The sequence below is a fragment of the Abramis brama genome (genome assembly GCF_963993115.1).
Source record: "Abramis brama genome assembly, chromosome: 17".
NCBI classification, from domain to species: domain Eukaryota; kingdom Metazoa; phylum Chordata; class Actinopteri; order Cypriniformes; family Leuciscidae; genus Abramis; species Abramis brama.
In genome coordinates, this window is record NC_139979.1 from 31,787,278 (window position 1) to 31,811,597 (window position 24,320).

Consider the following 24,320-nt stretch of genomic DNA (forward strand, 5'->3'; position numbering starts at 1 on the left):
ATCAACAGAATGTTCAAAAGTGACCATCAAAATAAAGTGTTAACCATTTTAAATATTAAAGCAGGGCTCAGTAATTTCGGGATTTCTTCGCTGTATTCTCGCTTTTTGCTCGCAGGTTTCTTTCTAGAGCTCCCCCTACAGCTTCGGAATAGATATTTGACAACACTGTTGTAAAAACTCGTTGGCGATTCTCAGACACCAGAGGCTAGTAGATCAACAACATCAAAGCAGATGGGACATTCTTTAAAACGTCTTCTTCATTCGGGTTCGAACAGCGTGAGGGAGCGCAATAATGACAGCATTTTAGCAGATTTCTTTTGGCCGTAAAGCAATTCGTTACATCGCGAGACCTGATATCACGCGATACTTCCTGACGAGGCGGCCGGCGGCCCGCCGGCTCAAAGTTGCAAGTGCGGATTTTCCGCTCACGGGCACCAGGGGGGTGCGAAACGACCACCATTCAACCCGAAATAAGTAATATAACCATTCCAGTGACTCCGAAGCTGTTCAGTTAAGGTAAAAAAGTTACTTAGTTCACCTTTTGAACATTACTTAGTTCACCTCATCAAATTAGTGCAGAATGATTGCATCAAGAATCAAATGTTCATGTGAATCGTGAAACAACGATGTTTAGAAAAGCGCTGCGGTGAGTTTTGTGCTATCTAGTGGTTTATAAGGAGAATAAAATCAATTGCGCCTTTTACCACAGTGTGAATTTAGAGCCGTTTTACCCTAAAATTTAGTTAAAAAGTGTGCAAAAAGTAAAATGTATGGACGAAAAAATAGTTCAGTCTAATTAAAAATGAACAAAATGTAGCAAATATTTGTGTGCTATGTGTTTTATTTAAAGTTTACTGGTGTTAGCTTAGCAACACGCTAACATCAAACTTTTCAGAAACCAATCGTGAGTCAAGCATCCAGTGCACTTCCTGTGAGGAGTGCTATTTGTAGTCACTGATTATGTAGAGCGTTCCAAAATGGTCAGTTCAGTTGTGAGATTCCATTTCAGATCAGAATCATTAGCAGGCAGCTGCCTATGAAGATAGTGCAGATTCTGGAGCAGAGCCAATGTGTGGCAAAGAAACAAAGAGCAAATAGAAAAGAACGAAGAATACATAGGACGTAGTTAACTTTTTCCTGGACTTGGAATGAAGTGTCCTGTGTCAGAATAATGTGCTGGCTAATAAACACATACAGGCTATCTGCCTTATTTGGTTGGGCGCCAGGAAGCGCTCGCAGGGCACAACGGCACTGGAAGCCACACAAATATGTGAGAGAGAAAGAGAGAGATATAGAGTGGGGCTCATGCGGAGACAGAGCGCTGGCAGAGCCCACACAGCACTATTTAAACTCGAGAGCAGTGTGCGTATGCCACATGCTCCATGGAAAATTCCAGCCCGAGACCCACTGTTGCTGGGGTGTGGAGCTGGAGTCACTGGAGAGGTTCTCCCCTCTCCCCACCTCCAGCCAATCTCATGTGCTCTCACAAATAAAGCTTCTTCAGTGGCTCGTGGGTTCAGCAAAGAACTCTCTTCTGATCAAGAGTTGCCCGGATGGTTCTGCGGAGTTTAAAGTGGACCTATTATGCTTTTTATTTTAACATTTTCAACTTACTTGTAATGTTGCTGTTCGAGCATGAAAAATGTCTGCAAAGTTCCTCCAAAGGCAGTTATTCTGAATATCAGTGTCACTGTTTCTGAACTCCTGAAGTCTCCCTCCATTGTAGTCTTGAGTTTTCTTCCGGAATGAACACGTCACAATATTCCTCATTTAAATAATTAATACGCAGAATAAAGGGGCGGGGCCTGGTTGAGTTAGTTAGTAGTGTGTTAAACTGGCGGTTATGGAAAGGGGCGGGACATTTCCCAAACACACTCGAAGCGCTTGGCCAATCACAACACACTGCTCCAGCCGACCAATCAGAGCACAGTGTGCTTTTCAGAAGGAGGGGCTTCATAGAGACAGGAACTAAACAGAGCGTTACTGACAGACTGGGAAGAGAGGAGATTAAACAATGGAGAATATGAGGAAAAATTAGTTTTTTGAACATTCAAGCATGAAAACCTGTTCTTATAGAGCCCAAAAACTAAATCAAGGCTTTGTAAAAGGGCATGATATGGCCTCTTTAAATAGTTATTGTGGTGCATTATGGTTTCTTTAGAACAACATACTGGTACAGGGGTTCTTTAAAGCACCAAAATAAAATGCTTCAATTTTAAATATAAAGGTTATTTATTTGCATCGATGAAGAACCATTAACATCCACAGAACATTTCCATTCTACTTAAGGTTCTTCTAAGTCAAAAAATGTTCTTTAGATTATTAAAATGTTCATCACACTAAGACAAAAATGTTTCTTTTAAGAACTGTTCACTGAAAGGTTATTTGTGGAACCAAAACATACATTTGATACATACTTTACAGGGTTAATTATTTTTTAACGGTTAAAATATTTTAATATGTTTTAAATAAAACACTTCTGCTCACTAAGATTGCATTTATTTCATCAAAAATATATATTTTTTAATACATTATTATTATTATTATTGCAATTTAAAACAATTGTTTTCTATGTGAATATATAGTAAAATGTAATTGATTCCTTTGATAGAAACATTTCTGATTATTATCAATGTTGAAAACTGCTGTGCTGCTTTATATAATTTTAGGATTCTTTTATAAATAGAAAGTTCAAAAGAACAGCATTTATTTGAAATTGGATTGTTTTTGTAACTATGTGAACGTCTTTAACTGTAACTTTTGATCAATTTAATGCAGTCTTGCTGAATAAAAGTATTGTTATTATTATTATTATTAACATTATTTCTAAATTGGATTGACCTCAAACTTTTGAACGGTAATGTGTGTTCTTGCACTGATTGAGTTCTTGGGGTGTAAAAAAAGTTCTCCAATGAAACCAGGCTCTAAAACCCATTTTGGTTCTAATTGGAATCATTATTTTTAACAGTATTTTTATTCACCAAATTGCATCAATTTCTAGTTTACTGCTTTATTATTAGCAATAACGTTGCTCATACATCATTCACAAAGTGAACTTTCCAACAGTAAACACACACACACACACACACCCCCGTTATTTACTGCAGTCTCATGATACATGGATTTTTCTGCCCCGTTATTTAAGAAACAAACCAACTCGTTCAAAGATCGTCCGTCCTGCAGGAACGTCCATTAAATCTAATGTCCCATACAGCTCAACAGGTCCGCATGTTTTCACTGTGGTATTAAATGTCCATGCATGCATAAATGCTAACATACCGTGGCCCCACCGGTCTGTTTTTAAACGCAGGTCTCTTGGAGCCCAGTACAGAGCTCCCTTGTGACTGTACACACAGGAACACAAGGCCGTCTCTGTGCACCGGGACCAGGCTCTAGGAAATGGTTTATGTTGCAGCCGTTTTATGACTTTGTGTGGTTTATGCTGTTCAAGAGTATATGACTTAGTATATATGTGCTTTGAGTGCTTGCTGAAGTATGCTCTCTGTTTGCGCTGGATATCAGCACCATATTTTTTTGCCACTAACACACCTAACCTGTTAAAAAAATGACAGTGAGTCATTGAGCAAAAACAGCTGGACGTGGCTGTTAAACTTCTTTGCGTTATCTCCTCCGAGCAACTAAAATAACACTCGTGATTACACTGTTAAACCAACTTTCATGCAATTAATAACTAGCCAAACAAAAGCAATATCTTAGCATTAACCCAGCTAACAGGGAATATTCTCAGAAAGTTCTAGCAATATTCTCTCAGAGTTATGAACAAACGTTCTTCCAGTAACGTTACCAGAACATTCTTTCAAAGTTATCTGCTATTTAATAATGTTCTCAAAACATTAGCACAAAAACATACATCATTCATGGAACGTTCCACCCGTTAGGGTTCGAGTAAGTAGAATAAATTGACATGTATTTGTAAAGTTACTTATAATCAGTGGAATGTCAGTTGATGAGCATCAAAATAAAGTGTTAGCAGATATTAAATAGACAGTCTACTAATACTCTAATGAGAGTCAGTTGACATGTAGTTGCAAAGTTACTTATAGTTAGTGGAATGGAGTCAAGTGGACTCGAAATAAAGTGTTACCAATTTTTTAAATGTTATACAGTTACTTTTTAATGTTCTCTGAACATTCAGCAACATTTCCATAATGTTTGCAAAATGATAAAATAGAATATTCCCTAAACATTCGCACAACCAAGAAAAAAAGTGTTTAAAACATTTAAAATGCTAGACGTTTTAAATGTTCAAAAATATCATTTTAGGAACTTAATGGGAACTTTAGCTAAACATTCTTAGAAAATATTTTTGTTAGCTGGGAATATCATTCATGCTCCCAATAATTTGCAATATATCTTAAATCTACATTTTCATAAAAGGAATTAGCTCAATTGAGCTTTGCAGTTTTAGATTGACTTGATCATTGCTTTAGTTTGCATCAGTATTTGGCATCGTAGAAATGAAATATTTTGAGCTCCTACACTCTTTTAATGATTGTTCAGCACAGTAACCGTTAGATAAAAACATTTTTTTCATATAGACAGCTTCATATAGACCATTACTCATTACAGGAGTTTGTATAATATTTGATTTGTGTTTATTTAATCACTTTCCGGACAAATATTCAGCCTTACATGAATGAATGTACTGAACTGTAGCAAGATACCTGTAACAGTGTAGTTCACAGAGTAAATATACGTTGTCTCCCGTACATTACACATGCTAACATACACCTAAATGTTCCTCAAAATGAAGAATGGCTGCAGTCAGTGCCAGACGGCTCACTTTCTACCCTGTGGGTAAAATCATTGAGAATGCCAAAGGATCCAGATCATACTCAACCCAGTTACACTCATTTTCACTAATATATCATTAACAAGCACTTTGCTCAACATATCAGTCGTTCTTGTACAACCAAATGAAGGAATGTTTGTGAAAATGTATCAATCAAGTTTTCATTACTTCATCAGAATGTACATTAAGTAGTGATTTGTTGAGAGTTATATAATGCACTAATGCACATTGATGAAGTTATTATGAAGTGTTACCCAAACCTCTGTGACAGTGAGGTTTTGTCTCTAAGCAAACATTCAGTCATGAAAAGGTTCGCAAACACCCTAAATTTAAACCCGCATCGAAACAATATTGCTTTTGTTGCTATTTCTGCTCGTCTGAGGTCAGCCGTTTTGTTAGTTTAAGAGCAAAATAATTTGTGCCTTTTAACACAGTTGTAGACAGAAGTTCCTCTTTTATCTCTGAGAAAATTACAGGGTGTACAAACTAATTTGTTACACATGGCAAACGGAGCTGAGCTAATTTTACCCAAATAACGAAATAGTCCAGAGAATATCTGCCCTGCTGTATAAACACGCCACAAGTTGATACTAAATGAATCATAGATAGATGAGAAGTTAAATAGTAGCTAAATGATCTGAAGATCTTATCATTTGAAACCTAACACACTTACTTTAGAAAAGTCTGCTTGTACCATCACCTTTTTGATCAATCGCAGTGACATTCAATCATTTTCTTTGTGCAAATACAGGATCCTCTGTGTGTATGCAGTACTGCTTGTTTAGAAAGTTGAAGTTGTTCTCGAGTGTGTTTGGAGTGCATGGGTGTAAGAAGTGTGTCAGCATTTGTGTATGTTCCAGAAGAGGCCGGTGCGTGTGCATGACGGATTATGTTTAGTGACTCTGAGAGATCTCCCAGCGCCTCTCCCTCTGTAAATAAACACAGGCGTGCGGACAGGCCATCCCAAAAACAACCCAACACACCAGAGCGAGTGGGCCAAGGGCGGCGCTTGAACTGCACTGCCTGTCACACTCACGTCAGCTCTTCTAGGCCTGCATGGCTGTTTTTTGAGGGATATTGATGGATACTAAAGGAGCGATCTGCAGGGAGAAAACGTGCGTGACATCGTACAGCCAGCCAATCAGAGCATGGGTAACACTTTATTTCGATGGTCCACTTTAGACGATCGACTAACTAAGTAACTTTGCAACTACATGTCAATTAACTCTCATTAGAGTATTAGTAGACTTAATATCAGCTAACTCTTTATTTTGATGCTCCCCAACAGACACTCTACTGACTATAAGTAACTTTGCAACATGGCAACTTATTCTACTAACCCGAACCCTAACAGTCCATTAATACTCTAATGAGAGTTGACATGTGGTTGCAAAGTTACTTGTAGTTAGTAGAATGTCTAAAGTGGACCGTCGAAATAAAGTGTTACCAGAGCATGTCATCCGCCGGCTTTGATTCCATTCCCACAAATGTATATTGCACACAAAACTGGAAAGCATTTTATTGAACTGGCAAGCTCTAATCTGTCTAATCGTGGAGTTTAGGCAACTTCCAAGAGTTGAATGTTTTCAATCACACTGCCTGGAAACAGTTGCTTACAGGATAACAGGTTGATACACAATGAGTTGTGTCTTAGTAGCAAGTAAACTAGATGTTCACAGAAGATGTGCATATTCTGCTTTGCTTTCGGAGTTGTCAATGAAATAATTGGCCAGTTTCACAGACAATGTTTAAGTTAGTCCCAGACTAAAATGCATGTTTGAGCTGTTTTACCTGAAAGCAACTTGCACTGCCATTGTTTTGTCTCAAGATGCAACCAGTAATGTTTGTTTTTTGTTTTTTTCTTTCTAAGGCACATTTTAAAGCTACTTGAATGTCCTAACTGAACTAAGGCCTAATCCTGGCTTAATCTAAGCCCTTTCTGTGAAACCGGGCCATTGGTTCTTATCTTTTGGACTGGCAGAAAATATGTTTTCTGACCTATTATTTTTAGTTCAATTCTTTGATGAATAGAAAGTTCAAAAGTTCAACGTTGATTTGAAAAATAAATATTTTGTAACATTAGAAATGTCTTTACTGTTGCTATTGATAAATTTAATGCATACTTACTGACCCCAGACTCTTGAATATTAGTGTATTTTTTTCTCTCCACACAACAACCTATTATTGTGGTATAATCTATTTCTAACATAACATAAATGCACCTCTAAATGGAAGCTAAAAAAAAAACATGTTTTACATGTCAGTCAGTCTTTTCTTGTCTATATGGGCGGTTCTTTACCAGAATGAGCTGCGATGTGGACCAGTCATTTTAGCAATTTAGTCAGTGGTCTGGCTGAGTGAGATTATCCACCAACTATTTATTTATGGACGTCTACTTTTGCACATTTCTTTGGGTTCCCCTCAGATGTGAGTGTGAACTGTTGATGTTATGAAAGCTTGGGGAGAAATGTACCAAGTTGGATCGGAGCATTAGGAGTATACTGAGTGCAGATTTACCGCCTGTGTGTTTATACAGAACATCCTGATCACAAAACCCTCGGTTTCCTCATAGCTGCCTTGAGAGATTTGATTTTGGTCCACTAAACATCTCTCTGTGAGATTCTCGAGTGGGGTTATTGTCGAAAAAGGGGGACTCAGTACTTACGCAAGACCTGGACCCTCTTCTGCTTCTACTCGGGAGTTAGCGACAGCCAAACTGCATTGCGTAACAGGGAAAGAGTGAAAGGGAGTGAGAAAGAAAGAGTCTGAGTAAAGGATGAGAGAGGGAGAGAGAGAGAGATTGTGAAAGAATAACAACTGCTCTTCCAACGCTTTTATACTGTTTACAGGCAGAGCGCAGGTCTCATGTAATACAATACTCTAACACGAGCTCAGCACAGTGTGGGAATGAAATCTGGGGCCCTTCGACGTGTCCAGGGCCTCGAAAGAAGCGAGAAAGGAAGATCGAGATGCTCTGGGAGGATGGACAGATGTTACGTTTCCATGCATACTGAGCTTCCAAAGAAAGACAAATACATTTTTTGCACATAATTTTGGATACCACACAATATTCTATACCACATAATATTCTATACCACGTAATCATATTTGACATTTTAACATGCAGAAATGTGGAGCAGGCCAATGAGATTTAGTGGTGGTCCTGGCTCGTAACACAAATTCTGATTTACTTGTATACTATAGGTAATATTTCAAGATGAACACTTACTGGACTGAAGCACCTTATGTTTACTTGATTATCCATACATCATTATAAGAAAAATCATGAGTATCACATATAATCGTCAGGCTTTTGAGGTCCAAGGTTTATTTGTTCATCTCTCAGTCATCATTGCCCCCACAATAAAAACTACAGAGTTTTGATCATAAAATTAACCACCTTTCTAAGACGTATTATTGGGAAATATAGAGCAACAAGTGGTATTTATAAGCATATTATGTCAGTAGTCTATTATACTGTTATAATTATGAAAATCTCATTTATTTACATTACAAGATGTCAGAATTTCATTGCACTTTTTCTTCCATATAAATATCAGCATCTGCACCAAATTGCATATTTTTGCTCCGTTTGAATCTCTGAAAAAAACTGAGGTGTTTTTCCTCCTCTAGTATGAGCTCCATATTCTCACTATATCATACTATATGAGCCATAAAAGCCTGATATATCAAATGTGATCTTCAACAACAAATATATATATATATATATATATATATATATATATATATATATATATATATATATATATATATATATATATATATATATATATATATATATATATTAAATAATTTATAAAATAACTATTCCATTTCAAATGTCAGGCTTTACAGTGTTAAGGATTTGAACTCTGGTGTTAAATATCATCCAGAACCATTTGTGCTACAGATATGATTCATTTTCAGGGAAACGCACGGCTAAAGTAGTTCCAGGCAGGTCTTGACTGCAATACAGTTCTATATCACTTCGTCAAATGATTTCAGTTATTTCAAAGGTCCTTACAGGCTACAACAGCAAAAGAACCAAAACCCACAGCGACACTGACCAAGCTAATAAACATAATAAACAATAGGATAAAAATGACAAATTATTTCCATGTTTTTGCCACAAAATTAAATTTTATTATGTACAGAAAGGACGTACTCTTTCTCCCGTTTAAACCATAGACTGTAAAAAAATATGGACGTAGTGTCCGTGACGTCACCCGTAGGTTTCTGAAGACCGTTTTCGTTTATGTACTTGCGCACTTCTTATAACTTACTGTGTTTACTCAGCTCTTACGGTGATTTTCTGAAGTAAAACTGGCGCTTCATCTTTTGTGTGATGTACAATAAACTTTATTAAACTCATCAGTATATGTTTGATCATCATTCGGACCTGGTCCGAAACAGCAGACTTGTAGGCTATTGATAATGGATACATACAAGCAGATGACAAATACGTTATAACCGTAATTAAACTACTAAACTATACCTGTTCCATCCCTATACAGCACTCTGACTCTGTAGGCATTATTGTCCGACTCGAAATGAACACCATTACTGAGAGTTTCTGATATTATCATCATTCCGTGAGATGAAATTGTCCTGAGAGACTGAGCGCCAGCTCATGAAGCTCCGCCCCCTGGGCCGTCCAGCAGCAGCTTATTTGCATTTAAAGGGCACACACTAAAACAGCGCGTTTTTCTGAGCCCCAAAAAATGACAATTTAAACATGCTGTAAAAAATGATCTGTTGGGTATTTTGAGCTAAAACTTCACATACACACTCTGGGGACAACAGAGACTTATTTTACATCTTGTGAAAAGGGGCATAATATGGGACCTTTAAGGCTTAATATAATTTAAACGGATGAGTTATAAAAAAATTCACCCCCCTCACAGTTGTCAGGAAGGGAAAAATAAGCTATATAGACAAAGCCACTTTTTGCACCAGGCTGTAAACGTGTTTTTTTCTGCTATAAAGTTGGGCATTTTAACATGGCGGAGATACAGATTTGACTCACTTCTGCACCCAGCCTCAAGCGGCCAGTCGATGAATTGCCGTTGAATTCACTTCCGTGTGGGGTTTCAAGAGAGACAGGGAGGTTGCCACTTGGTTTAAACGCACATCCAGTACGGACACACACTCACACAGAAACGTGTTGTCAGTGCTGCTCTGACGATTTTATTGGTAAAATAGTTTAACAACTTTGACAACAATGACATTTCTCACTAGCGAGGTAATAACGGCCCTGTTCTTGAAGCAGATAAACTTACAGTTTCACTATTAGTATACACTGCTGCTGAACACTGTTGTGAGATGCACAGACTCGGGTAATTCACACACACACTTGATAACTCTCTCTCTCTCTCTCTCTCTCTCTCTAACTCTCTCTTGCTCTAAAAATGGCATAGACTTTGCTTTAGTCTGCTATCAGTGGCTCAAGCCTCTGTTACTAACTAGCAATGGAGGCTTGGGATTTAATGCGAAAGAAATTAGTCCGACACAAGAGCGTTTTAAGGTCAAAAATCTGACAAATATCTTGAAATACATCATCTGAACAATGTTTCGAGGTGTGGTAACCATAGTATAAGCAGAATAATTGACTCCAGCCCATTGAATTATTAGAAAAATAATGCACACCCGAGGTGGTAATGCGTGGCCGTTACACCTTGGGTGTGCATACATAATCAAACGTTGTTAATTATCAATTAGTTGTTACTCTTATAACTATTACTCTAAGAGTAACTCTTATCTACCAATAAAAGTTCCTAATAGTCCCTTAAGGTGCATAATACTACTCTAAGTGTATTGCCCCTGAGACAAGCAGTTGTACCCCTAAAGGTACAATTTTTGTAAATTTTTCTGACAGTGCAGCACGCATATTGGCAGTCACACACACACACACACACACACTCCTAGCTTTGTGACAGCAACTTTTGCATGGCAAGAACTAATCACACTTTCTTCAAAAAAAAAAAAAAAAAGAAAGAAAAAAGATCGCTTTGAATTTTTTTAATTTATTGCGGATTCAAATTAAAGTGCCAATATAAATTCTTCCAGCTCTTTGTCTATCATTTTTCTGTGTGTGTGTGTTTTGGACGGTTGCTCAGAAGGAGTCTTGCGGGGACTAAGCAGCCTTCATGGAAGGGCCTTCAAAAGTATGGGGTATTTTTAGTTCCTAGGGATTATGAACAGAGTTGTTTTCAATTTGCTATTGGCAGGTGAGCGTCAGGGTGGAGGGAAGAACTCTTCCATCTCACATTCCCTCTCTTTATTTCTCTCTCTGTTTTCCCTCTCAGTCACTTTTCTCCCTCCCACTCTTTCCCAGTCTTTCATTTCTTTCCCAGCATTCCCTTGTCTTCCCACTCCCACTCCTCTGCCCTCGCTGCTTAATCTGGCTTCCGTTCGGCCTCTCAAGGCTTCGACTCTCAGTAGCAGTTTTTTGGAAGCTACTTTGGCTGCTTCCACGCAGTGTTCGAGATCGGAAAAACAGTGTTTACTAACAGGTGCAAGTCGAGCGACTCTCCAAATGTCCTGTACATACAACAGCAGACAGAGAAAGAGAAAAATGTCTGCATGAACAGGTCACCACAGTCAATTTCCAAGTTGAGTCATTGTTTATTTGTGGAATGCAGGTGTGCTAAATGTCTTGACTTTTCATTGCATTAAATTTTTATTTCTAAAAAGCAGCTCCCAATGCTTTCATCCTCTGCAGCCAAAGATCTGGCTTGTTTTTTCTCTCTTTCTCTTCTGCACAAACACTTAACTGAAGTTTTGTCTAGCTTTATGACTGTACATTACCACTATATTGTGGCAGTTTTCATTATATTGTGCCAGCGAATTGCTTATTGCCATATTTATGTCAAAGACGTAACAGACAACTATAGCTGTCATGCAGCACAAATTCAATCCAAGCCCTGAAAATGCATGGTATATGCTTGGGTTATAGTATGCTTTTGGCAGTCTCTGAGTTTGAACAGAATTTAATGTGGTGCTTTAAACAAAACTGACTCCTGTATTCTGCGGTTGTGTGATTTTAGCCTTGGAAACTAAGTTACTCACTATTTAAGTAGCTAAACTACAGTAAGCCTAAGTAGTTAGTTTCACTATAAGCTACTAACACAAAGCAGCTAACACCATTGAAGATATGTGGGGGAGGTGGGCTATATCAAAGCTATTTAAAGGGGTAATGTATATATATTTTTTATAACTATCAGATGACATAACTTTGTTGTTGTTTTTTCTCTCCAATCTGAATATTTGAACAGATCAATTTACACTTTTAAATACCACTTTTAGAAAACTAGAAGAAAAAACATAATTCATACACACTTCCTTTTGAAGGTTTGGGGTCAGTATAAGATGTTTTTCAATGAAGCCTCTTCTGCTCACCAAGGCTTGCATTATATAAGTAAAAACAATAGTATTGTGATTTTTTTTTTTTTTTTTTTTTTTTTTCAATTTAAAACATTATTTATTTATTGGTCATGTAGCATTTTTTTTCGGAAATGTTTTAGTTGGACATTCATCCAACATTTTTAAATGTTACTGCTTGTTTTAGAATGTTCAGAGAACATTCTGTTGTTTGAACAATAGAATGTTCCCTTAAATTTCACATGTAACCAACACTCTTAAAAAAGGCTGAGTTAAAAACACCCCGACAGGAAACCCAGTGCTGGGTAAATATTGGACAGAACACATGCTGGTTTAAAGTAACCCATCCAATGTCAGCACATATTGACTAAAAGCTGGGTTTATTTTACCTCATAATTGTTTTTTTTTTTGTTTTTTTTCTTGCAGCAGATGTTATTTATATAAGTATTTAATTTATATAAATTATTTAGTGGAGCAAAACAACTGTAAATGTAATTGAAAAAAATTTAAACTACAGATGTTTTTGTCTGTACAGTAGGCTAATTATTGAATACTTTAAACTTCAAACTTTAAAGTTGTTCAGGAAAATCACCTATGAAAGTTTTCTCTCAGAACAGGAGACGAAATCATCCGGTTTGGCAAACAAGCAGTGAGTTACTATAACCCAGCAGTAACCCAGAGTTTGTGAGGTAGTGCGTCATTTCCACTATGGGTTACAGAAAACTACCCAACACCATGCAAATAACCCAACAAATTGACCCAACATCAGTCTGGGTTAAAAAATAACCCAGCAATTTTTAGAGTGAAGAAAAACATTTTTAAAACATAAAAAAATAAAAACGATTGGAAATGTTGAACGCTCAGAGAACCTTCCGAAATAACGTTTTCATAACTCAATGGGAATCTTAGCAAAATGTTCTTAAAACGTATTTTTGTTAGCTGGGGATGTAGCATTTCAACACGCTATGCTCAACTGAATGGAAAAAGTAGGAAAGGCAAATTACTGGAAAGGCAACAATGTCTTGAAAAGAGTTTAACTACTGTCATGTTATTGAAATGTTGTTCTAGTTAGTACTTGAAGTACTACTATCGAACAACACATCCCAGCAGCAGCTTACAGTGTGAGGTTCACCTCTCCGCCTCCGGTCAGCCTGCACTGTCCCGTTTCCTCTCTCTTACCCTCACAGGACAGGACGAGAGCAGTGCGTCCTGCTGAGGGAACGGGGGAATCCGAGAGCATGTCTTACAGAAGTGAGAAATGCTCAAAAGTAGGTCAAATGCTTTCCCTCTGCTCTCCTTCCCGGAGTTTTAGCACAGTGCTACCAGTATTTGGTCTCAGTTTCCATTTTCAAATGGTAAAAATGACTCTGAGGTTGCAAACGGTTGCATCCGGCAATTTCTTGAACTCATAAATCAGGATCAAGTCTTTTGAATGTGAACAAACGTTTGAATATTTTCCTTATAATTCACTGCTTGTAAAAACTGAGAAAACTAATATATCCCCATAAATAAGGCCCTTAATGTCATCGTTTTATTGAAGCCACATGCCGTGCCATAAGTCTCCACGGTAACTAAAACTTATACCTTTGAAAATAATATAAACACTATTCTGTGTCTGTGTGTTAAACATAAGTAAGCGTCTGTGTTTGTTTTGTAATATGTAAGGCTAAAAAGGCTTTTTGTGTTGGAAAGCTTTTCTTTTGCTTGCTCAGCTGTTTAAAGGAATAGTTCACTCATTAAAAAAATGGCAACACTTTATTTTGATTGTCCACTTTAGATATTATTCTAACTATAAGTAACTTTGCATCTGCATGTCAAGCAGTCATTAGAGTATTAGTAGACTTAATATCTGCAAACACTTTATTTTGATGCTCCCCAACAGACTACTGACTATAAGTAACTCTGCATGTACATGTCAACTTATTCTACTAACCCGAACCCAAACCTAACAGTCTAGTAATACTCTTATGAGAGTTAGTTGACATGCAGTTGCAAAGTTACTAGTTAGTAGAATGTCTAAAGTGGACTATCGAAATAAAGTGTAACCAAAGCCTCTACAAACATATGGTAGCTTTGTATGGGGAAACAGACTCAAATTTACATTATTATTCAGTTAAAATCTTCTTTTCTGCTGTAGCTTTCAGATCTCGACATGATGGTGAGTAAATGGGACAGAATTTACGTTGCTGAGTGATCGGTCCCTTTAAAGGGTTAGTTCACCCAAAAATGAAACTTCTGTCACCAATTACTTCCAATTGAGGTTTGATCTTACACATCAAGGTGGAGGTGTCAAGGTGTCAATATTTTGGTGGAGGGACAGAAATTTGTCAGATTTCATAAAAAATGTATTAAAGGCATACTTTGCAGTTTCCGTTTTTGTCAAACAGCGACCCGAGTCGCTGTGGAGTACATGTATTTAACGTTACTGTGGTAAATACCACTCACGCAGAGTTTTCGTTTTCCTTTCCTTGACTCTTCCGACTGCTCTTTCTTCATCGACTCTGCCATGATTCACGTCTGAAATGCGTGCTAGTGTCTTCCATAGAGGCTGCTTCATTATGTTGTTGATGTATGTGACGTCGTGCCGTAAAGCAAGTCGTGATTGTCGCGAGATTTGGTAGGGCACCCCTAACCCCCCCCCCCCCCCCCCCCCCCCCCCGCTTTGCTATTGGGATGATTCGCCCTACTACGAGTTCGTTTACCATCGAAATGACTTCCAAGCTGTTATATTAAGGAACAAATCTTGCATAGTGTGGCTTTAATTTGTGTGTCAATGATGAACAGAAGTCTTACGGGTTTGGAACGACATGACGCCGTTTCACACGAGACGGTCAAGAAGAGGCGGAAGCAGTGCAGAATCTGTGCGTATACAGAATCTGTGTGTACAGTGCGGAAGCTGTGCTTTCACACTGGCAGTGTAATACAGTCAACTATCGTCGTTGACCTCTAACTCCTCTGACCACTGTCTGTCACGTGCTTTGATTTATGATGGGCAGCATACTCTGCTGTGTATAGTGACATACATTTAAAAAATTCTGTATATATGTAGTTTATATGATACAATTAATCTTCTAAAGTTAAGATATACCCTTAGTTTGAATAATTTAAACAGACTTTTGACATTTGGGCAAATAATGTTTTCGTGTAATAGTGCTGAAAGTCAAATGGTCACTGTGAAACACAGAACACGTCATATGATTTTATGGTGAAATTTGTTATTTTTTGTGTTAACGCAGGTGTAATTTTTTTCCCCAGAACAATACATGCTGGCTTTAATTCAGTGTGAGAACCACAGACTGCGAACACTGCCGGCCAACCAAAAAAAAAAGTTTAAATAGGCAAATACTGAAGAGTCTGATTGGATCATTATTGCAGTGATTATGTTTCTGGCATGTTATATGTTTGGCAACAGTTCTTCTAACCCTAACTGATGGAGTGTGTAGCTTTTTATTTCTTAAACCACCATGTTGGAAGACACATAGCCATATTCCAGGATGACAAAGTCAAGATTCATCAGACTTCAATTGTGAAAGAATGGTTGTGAGGGAGCATGAAGAATCATTTTCACACATGAATCGTCTCCTCATCGAGTCCAGACCTTACATTCACTGAAAGTCTTTGGGATGTGCTGGAGGAGACTTTACAGAGTGCTGGACTCTTGCATTGTCAATACAACATCTTGATGGAAATAAATGATGTTATGTTATTTTGATGTTATTGCAAATAACATGCTAGAAACATAATAATCTGCAATAATGATCCAATCATAGACTCTTAAGCATTTTCCAATTTAAATCCAAACAGTGGCTTTTTTTGGCCATGCAGTGTATGTGAAACAGGCATTTGTGAAGGTAAAAGGTTTTAGATGGTTTTCGAGCTACAGTGAAGTGAATGCTTTATCAATTCTGTTGCTACCCAGAAATACAAGTTGTGATTTGCTTGCAAACTGTATGTCATTAATTTGCAATGTTATAATCCCACACAGAGCTATCATGCCTGAGGAATATAAGATGTTCATTGAAAAAACTTTGATTATGGTCAAAAGTAAATGAAATGTTCTTAGATATTGCTCAAATTGTATGTCCTTCCTTAATGTTGTGCCAATTTTTCACTCTGGTGTCAACTATCAATATTTTTCAGGGTAATGCATCAAAGTTATAGTTAACACTCTAATGTAAATATAATGTCAGTATAACAAATATGTGGGTCCCACTTTATATTAGGTATATTTAACTACTATGTACTAACATTTAAATTAATAATTTGATACAATTGTGTACATAGATTTTTACATTGCATTTAAAAAAAAAAAATATCTGCATCTATAATTACACAGTTGACCCTTTCCTACCCGTACCACCAAACCTGTCCCTAATCTTACCCGTAACCCACCTCAATAACAGCAATTGTTTACAACATGAACACTATAAGTAAATTGTACTTTTTTAAAATTTAAATACATAGTAGTTAAAGACACCTAATATAAAGTGTGACCGATATTTGTTGTTAACAAGGCCAAATAGCTTTTCCTCCAAGAGTTGTGGCCACTAATGAGGCCCGTGACAGACGACCTGAAACATCTGTAGGAGATGAGTGGGGTGTTTTACTGTAATGTAGATAGGTATACGCTCAACTGTTAGTGTGTGTTGCGGAGGCGTAGCGCTGTATGTGTAATTTGATTCAAACGCTAACTCTTTCCCTGTCAACCACACATCTGACAGCGTTTTCCAGCCAGAGAGAGAGAGACTGTCCGCTCAGCAACAGGAGTTATTTCGAGACCTAAGGACGGACAGCCGTGTCATCGAGCAGACAAGCTCACTAATCTATCAGTTTCATTAAAGCCTGGAGGAAATCCAGCACACAGGAAGAAGGACCGGGGTCAGTGGGGGAGCAAAGGACACTGGGAGGCATTTACTGGCACAGGTGTTTGATCAGTGAGCGTTCAGATCAGTAACCAGGATCCAGTCTCCATGTCTATTTAACTACTTAATGCCTTCAAGATGTATAGTCCACATAGGGTAAACAGCTTATTCACCGGCAGGGCTTACGGTTTTAGTGTTTGAAATGAACATGATGTCATGTATTCACAGATGTGCGTACGAGGGTTCAGTTAAGGTTTATATATTGGAAACTGTGCAGAAGCGTCAGATAAGCGTTTTGCGATAACTAAACACAGTGAAGCTCTGTAATGTCTTTCCTCTCAGGAAGGAAGCTCTTGTGAGATCAAGCCACTGTGCATATTTTTTGGAGCACATCACAAGTGCTCCTCATTCACAAAGACTTCCTGAGTTTAAGATCCAAGTGTTTGCAATGGCAAACCTGTTGAGTGATTTATAGGAACTTAAAAAGGCTATTTGCTGTTATTAATGTGTGTGTGTGTGTGTGCGTGCCTGCGTGCATGTGTGTGAGAGAATCATTAATCAGGGCTATTGCTCTTTGTGGGCACTTTATATCGGGTTCAACCAGTTCAATTTCAGAATCTGACTAATCTTTCCCAATGTTATCTCTTTTTATTGAAAAACTTTTTTCTTTTTTTTCTGTATGTTTGGTAATGAGGTGCTATCAACGAGCTTATGTAAGCCAGTAAAATTCCTTAGATGGGAATATTAAGCCCTTGCGAGATATTTTCATTCTTGCACGATCAAAAAGAAAATACGGCCAGCTGAGAGTGTCAGTTTCACTTTTTACAGTACCTATAAAGTTAGGTCATACAGTAGTGGCCAAAAGTCATGTCTGGCCTTGGAAAATTGACATTTTCACCTCTTATTGAAATATTATTAAAAATGTCTTAAAGATTTTATAGGCATATTGTGCAGTTGTGCTTGGAGTCGATTGTTTTATTTGTGATAATAACGCAATGAAACATGCCAAATTGTACCGAAATAATTTTTGGCCAGGCTGTCAAGAAAGAAACTATGCACACATGCAAAAACAAGAGAGAACCAACGGAAAATTAATAACTGATTATGATGTAGTCAATCTGCTTTTGTGAGCTTTTTGTTTTTCTATGCTTTTTTTTTCATAGTAAAATAAAACCTGTAGCTGTAGTTTGCCTTTTTTAATACTGCTTATTCCGCAGCTAGCCATATTTTAACCATGTTCATACTTTTTAGCTGAATAATTGTTTAGTAATAGTTAATAATAAACTATGACTTGATTTTTCTTTAATTTATGATAATCACATTGAGGTCATTATTTTATGTTAAAACTGTGTAATGCAATTCAAATGCATAAATCTTACATTGAGGCGTAAATATTTTTTGAGTGTGTCACATGACCTTTAATTTCAGATGACACGCCCATAGTCTGTTTACTGGCCATCTGGACATAAAACTCAAAGGCACATTCTCGATCTGGCATACTCTAATCTGATTGGTTGGCTGACTTTTGAGGAAGACCTAATCACTGAATTTTCAAAGCTTTAGGTCAGTAGCATCTAATCATTGAAAGAGTTTGATGCTGGAGGCACTCAGGAAAGATTAAACCACATGTCCACGAGTAGCACTATATGTCCTGCTTTGTTTATGCGCAATAATCAGTACTTGTCACTTTTGGATGTCTATACACATTCTAATATTTTCTGTGTGTTTCACTGTAATTATAATACATTCTCTCTGTGTATGTTAATGTGGTTCTGATGAGTTTGTTCAGACCACAGCGGCACCACATGTAACTAATCATTTTTATGTCACGTTCGTATAAATCAGCGGTTACAGAGTCTCCGCTACTGAATCTCTGTAAATCAGCGGTTTTCTTCCTGCGTCAGCCCAGATTCCCCAGTGGATTGCAGAGTGACAGGAAGCTTGCGGTGTATAGAGATTAGAAGGATCATTATACGTATGTGCGCTCTCACTGGTGTGTGAACTCAGAAGAGCGTGCGCTGTGGTTTCCAGTGAACCCTGCTCAAAGCGTCCAGTGTAGAACCAGCACAGCAGAGCCTTTCATGGAGTCGAGATGTAAATACTGCGCCGTATGCTGGCTCATTGTAAGAGTGACTTGGTCTGTTGATGGAGTGAGAAAGCTTCAGAGAAGTGCACTAGTCTTGGCCCTTCTGTCCAGCTGGTCAAGAGAAGAGTTGGAGTCGGCTCCTACATAAATTTGATCATGCTTATAAGGATATATAGACTTGTGGTGCTTGAGATCTTGAGCATTTGAGAACTGACACGTGACGTTTTTGCAATAGGATAAAACGCAGGAACCATCACAACAGGGCTTTCCTTTAAAACCCTGATTGTTCTCACAGTCACTGCAGCTGCCAAATGTTTTCTTCTGTCCGTCTCATGTGCGTAGGCTTATTAAACAAACCGTTGAGCCTCTGTGATCCCTGGCTTCTGTGCAACGCTCAGGGTCCGTTTAGTGCTTCAGGCCTCATCATACACCGTCTGACAGAATCACACACATGGTTTCTCTCTGTAGGCATGCTAAGCTCATGGTTGCTGTTTTATGTGTGTTGTGGTAGGTTAACCCTCTCGAATCACATGGGATAAACTGAGTATATCGCTGTGTGTCACACGACATCGCGCCGCCGTAATTCATGCGGAGTCACGCCGGCCTGCTGCCGTATCCCTCAGATGTTAGCTTACACAGTTGTGCATGTGGCTTTGGTTGTCTTTGTTAATTTGTTGAGCTACTGTGCACAGTGTCGCTCTCATCTCGCTGTTGCACACATGGTTCTCGGCACACGCAGTGTGTGTGTGTACGGAGCCTGTCAAAGCACATGACATTCACACATGGTTTTGAGTACTGAATGAATGTTGGGCTACTGGGTTCACTCGGGAACATATGGAGCGGGTCTGTACCCCAGCTGACCCTCGCGTGACAGCTCGGCCCGAGAGGTGTGTCCCTCCACTGTTTCATCACACTTTGAGTGTACACACTACATCACTGCCCAACATGCACCAGGGCTCGCACGTAAACAGTGACATCATCGCAGCACTGTGCATTGCCTCTACAAGACTTTGTTTTGCTCAGTCAAAGTTCAAACGCCTTGATTGCCATGAGCTGTGTGCAATATGCAGACCCTTGTGAAAAAGAAGTACACTTTAGTATACTGAACTGAATATTAATGCAATTAAATGTATTATATTATAGTTACAATTTATGTTAAATGCAATTAGTAGTTCTTAAGAGTGCTTTTTGACCCACTTTAGTAGGACTTAAGTACATCTTTATTTGTTATTTTATTCACATTTATACACTTTTATAATGGTGTGGGCTTTACTTTGAAAAGATTTTCACTCAGAAATTGCTTGAAAATGTCACAAATAATTACACAGAAATGGCAAGTAACACGTTATATTAAAAAAAAAGTGTGAAATAGTATTTTCTTGTAAAACTTTCTCCAATAATCGTTTAATTTACAACTTTACAAAATCAATTTCTACTGTGTAATTACTTCTATTGTCTTTAAAATATGGTTAAAGCTTACTGACAAGCATTTATGGTAAACTAAAATACATACAGTACCTTAATGTCATTTCTATTGAAACTTGCATGTTATGTATTTAAATATTATTTATAATTACACATTTGTAATGATGAAGTTGCAATTTAGTACATTTAAAATATATTAACGGTAACATTTTATTTTTGATGGTCCACTTTACACATTCTACTAACTATAAGTAACTTTGAATCTACAGTTCACCTTCAGTCATTAGAGTATTAGTTGACTGTCTGCTTAATATCGGCGAACACTTTATTTTGATGCTTCCCAACAGACAGTTAAGCAACTTTGCATATGCATGCCAACTTATTTAACTGTTATGATTCTTGTCTTGTTTAGGACTCTTATGTTGAAGCATATATTACTTGTTCCCATTGTTCCAGTGTTTCACTTCCATGTGTCCCAAATGACACACTTTACACTATGCACTTATACTCTATGTACTTATGCACTGTGTACTCAACAATGTAGTGTATGAATTGTATATGGTTATTTTGTCATTCAACTTTGGAGTCTGATAGCTCCTCTGCTACGTAATTAAAGCTGCGACAGTTGAGTGCATGAGGTGTCCAACATTCCAGTGTAAACACAATAATTGCAATATTTATAGTACAAAACGTCATAGAATAGTTCATGAGTACGTGAATTTGGACACACCTCCTGTGTTTAGTCTCTGTTTGCTTTTGTTTCCATAGTTACCATCATTACTTCCCATAATATTTCATTGTTCACACCTGTCCTTTGTTAGTCCTTGTTATGCTGTGTATATAAACCCCAGTGTTTCCTGTGTTGTTTGTCAGCTCTATCCTTCTATTAGCTGTCATGTTGACTTGATCAGTTCTGTTCCTGGAGTTTCCTAGTGACCTTGTTTATTTTGGTCCCTTTTACATTTTTAATAAACCTTATTTGCATCTGAATCTAACCTTTTTTTGTTTCTGAGTTCACTTTACATCTACCAACCCTAACCTAGCACTCTACTAACAGTCTACTAATACTTTAAGAGTTAGTTGACATGTAGTTGGATGGAGTTGTCTAAAGTGGACCATGTTAACTTTAAAAGTAATATTGAATAACACTCTACAGATACAATTATAATCAACTACTTTAGTACATCTGCTGTAGAATGTTAGTCAACATATCAAAATAAGTGTACTTCTTTAAAGCATGACAGAAGGGTATTAATCATAATGAGTTAAAATGTACTTTAAGGTAAAACTTTTATTTTGACATTAATACCAAGTTTACTTAAGTAAACAGTTACGAATGTACACTCACTTATGTGGCCAATTATTTCATTTATAATATATTACCTTCAAATTTTGTTTGCAAAAAAATAAACATTCAATGCAATTAAGTACATTTCTTTTCACAAGGGGAGGTTCCTCAACTCCTGTAATCAGTTTTGATTTCATGTTGACCAATAGGCTAATACTACTCTATTTATACAAACGTACTAAACAATGGTGTAAAAGATTTACTGGCAAAGGAACTGGATGTACATACTGTAACTCCACACATGCAGGTACATAAGGAAAGTGTCTTAGCAGGTCAGTAACGGTGCCCACTGCGTTTGTTCCAGATGTCATCTCTCCAACACATTACAACCCGTACTTCAGGAGGCTAAGGTTTGACGTGAGCTCCATGGAGAAAAACGCTTCAAACCTGGTGAAGGCCGAGCTCAGGATCTTCAGGCTGCAGAACCCAAAGGCCCGTGTGTCTGAGCAGCGGATTGAGCTTTACCAGGTAAGTCTTCTCCTGTCCCTCAGCCCTTCATCATTCTTGCATTTCGTTTGACTTCATGCACTCATTCAACTCCCCGAACAACTGCCATGACAGCAGCAGTACAAAAATCTTGTCTGGACAATTACTTGCATGCAAACTTTGGCTTTGGTTTTCACACGTGAGAATTAAGATATAAATTATTAAAATATTTTTCTAAGAAATACTATTCAAAGTTTGTGTCAAACTATTACAATTTCCTCATTTATGAGATCAGATATGATGTATATATATATATATATATATATATATATATATATATATATTTTTTTTTTTTTTACTTTTATGCCCCCAAAAAATTATTACAGAAAACATGATTATCCTAGAAGAGGTGTATTCAAATGTAGTCATTGTATGTAAAAATTCCAATTTAATGTATTTTTAAAGGTATATTATGTAACTTTTTTGTTAATTATCAATCCTTCTGAAAAAAAATGTTTGTCTTACCCTGATTCACTATGCTATTGTGTAAATGTGTCACTCGCCCATGTGTATCTCGTCATATCTGTAAATTTAGGTTAGTTGTCACATCGAGTGAGAAAGGTTGACATGGAGCCGCTAAACCTCGAGCCTCCAAGGAATCACCCGTTTTAAACAAACGCTAAATAGAGGAGAGTCTGCTGGAGAAAAGAGAACGACAGAGCTCGTAATAAAACAAGAATCAACATTAGCTTGGCTTTTGAGAGATGGCGAGGACTGAGGGATTTAAAATGTTATAAAAGCGATGCAGAGATGGCTTTTTTATTACTCAACAGGTGAAATAAGGTATGTTATTGAACAGATAAATTGGCATATGTAGCTCTCTGACAGAGTTCATTGTAAATTGCATTATCAGTTGTGAAGGCTCATTTCATTATGGTTGTTGTAACGCTGTGATGGAGTTTATTTTTAAGGAAGTACCGTGTCTATTAATGGGTAAAGCTACAGTAATGTTTTCAGCTAATCTAAACTGGTTATATCTCTTAATAGTGAATGTTTTATGAGCAGTAGGATAATCTTGCTCTCTCTTTTTTAGTTAGGATGAACCATATTCATTCACATAGTCATGCAGAGCCGAAACGCAATAAAAAACAATGTTCTTCCGCAAAATGCATGCAGTTTTTTTTTTTTTAAATGCCAGAAAGCCAAAAGAGCCAGGCAAAAAAATGAGTACCATGTCATTGACCCATTCACAACGATAGCATTCTTGCTGATGTGATATTGCTTAATAAAGGTGACGTGCAAAGATGCAAATTATTTGTCGTCAATAGCACCTCTTTAATCTTATTAATATTTGAACTGTTTCTCATAAATTGCAATTAGATGAGCAAATGGAGACTTGCGTCCCCGGCTTCTCATATTTTCCTCCTGAGAACAAAACTTCAAAATTCAGTGATTTCAATAAGAACTCAAGCATTTCTCATCAAATACTCCCGAAACCAAATGATCTGAGCTATGCCATCCAAATTATAGCCCTATACTCTTAATGTATTTATATTAACTATGGAAGCTTGTTTCCGCCAAAGAATACAAAATAAATGAGGAAATTACGACTTTTATCTGGCAATTGTGTGTTTCTGACTTTTTTCTCAGAAATTCAGTTGTGAATTATAAAGTCCAAATTGTGAGATAAAAACTCGCTATTGCGAGACAAAAGTCTTGCAAAAATATATTTTATTCCTTGGAAACAAGCGTCCATAATCAACTCTTGTTTTATATGTTCATTTTTATTTTGACTAAACGAGGTCTAGGAAATACACTGAAAATGCCACTCAGAAATTGCTAGTGCATTTCATAACTTTTTTTTACAGTGTACAGATAAATAAATAATAAAGAAGTCTTCTGAGCTATGAATGAGCCTGTGAATCATACCAGAGTTAATAGTAACCCAGGCCAGTTTTCAGATGGACTCAGGTGTGGTTC

General features: G+C 37.4%; 1 protein-coding gene across 2 annotated transcripts in view; it reads left to right on the top strand.

The window, feature by feature from the left end:
* The window catches only part of tgfb2 (transforming growth factor, beta 2), a 40,334-nt gene that overhangs the window by 3,957 nt on the left and 12,057 nt on the right, over positions 1–24,320 (top strand). For both annotated transcript variants that reach the window (XM_084088836.1, XM_084088835.1), the window contains exon 3: positions 22,219–22,382. In XM_084088836.1, coding sequence (XP_083944962.1) covers positions 22,219–22,382 — 164 coding nt within the window. The remainder of the gene's footprint in view (positions 1–22,218; positions 22,383–24,320) is intronic.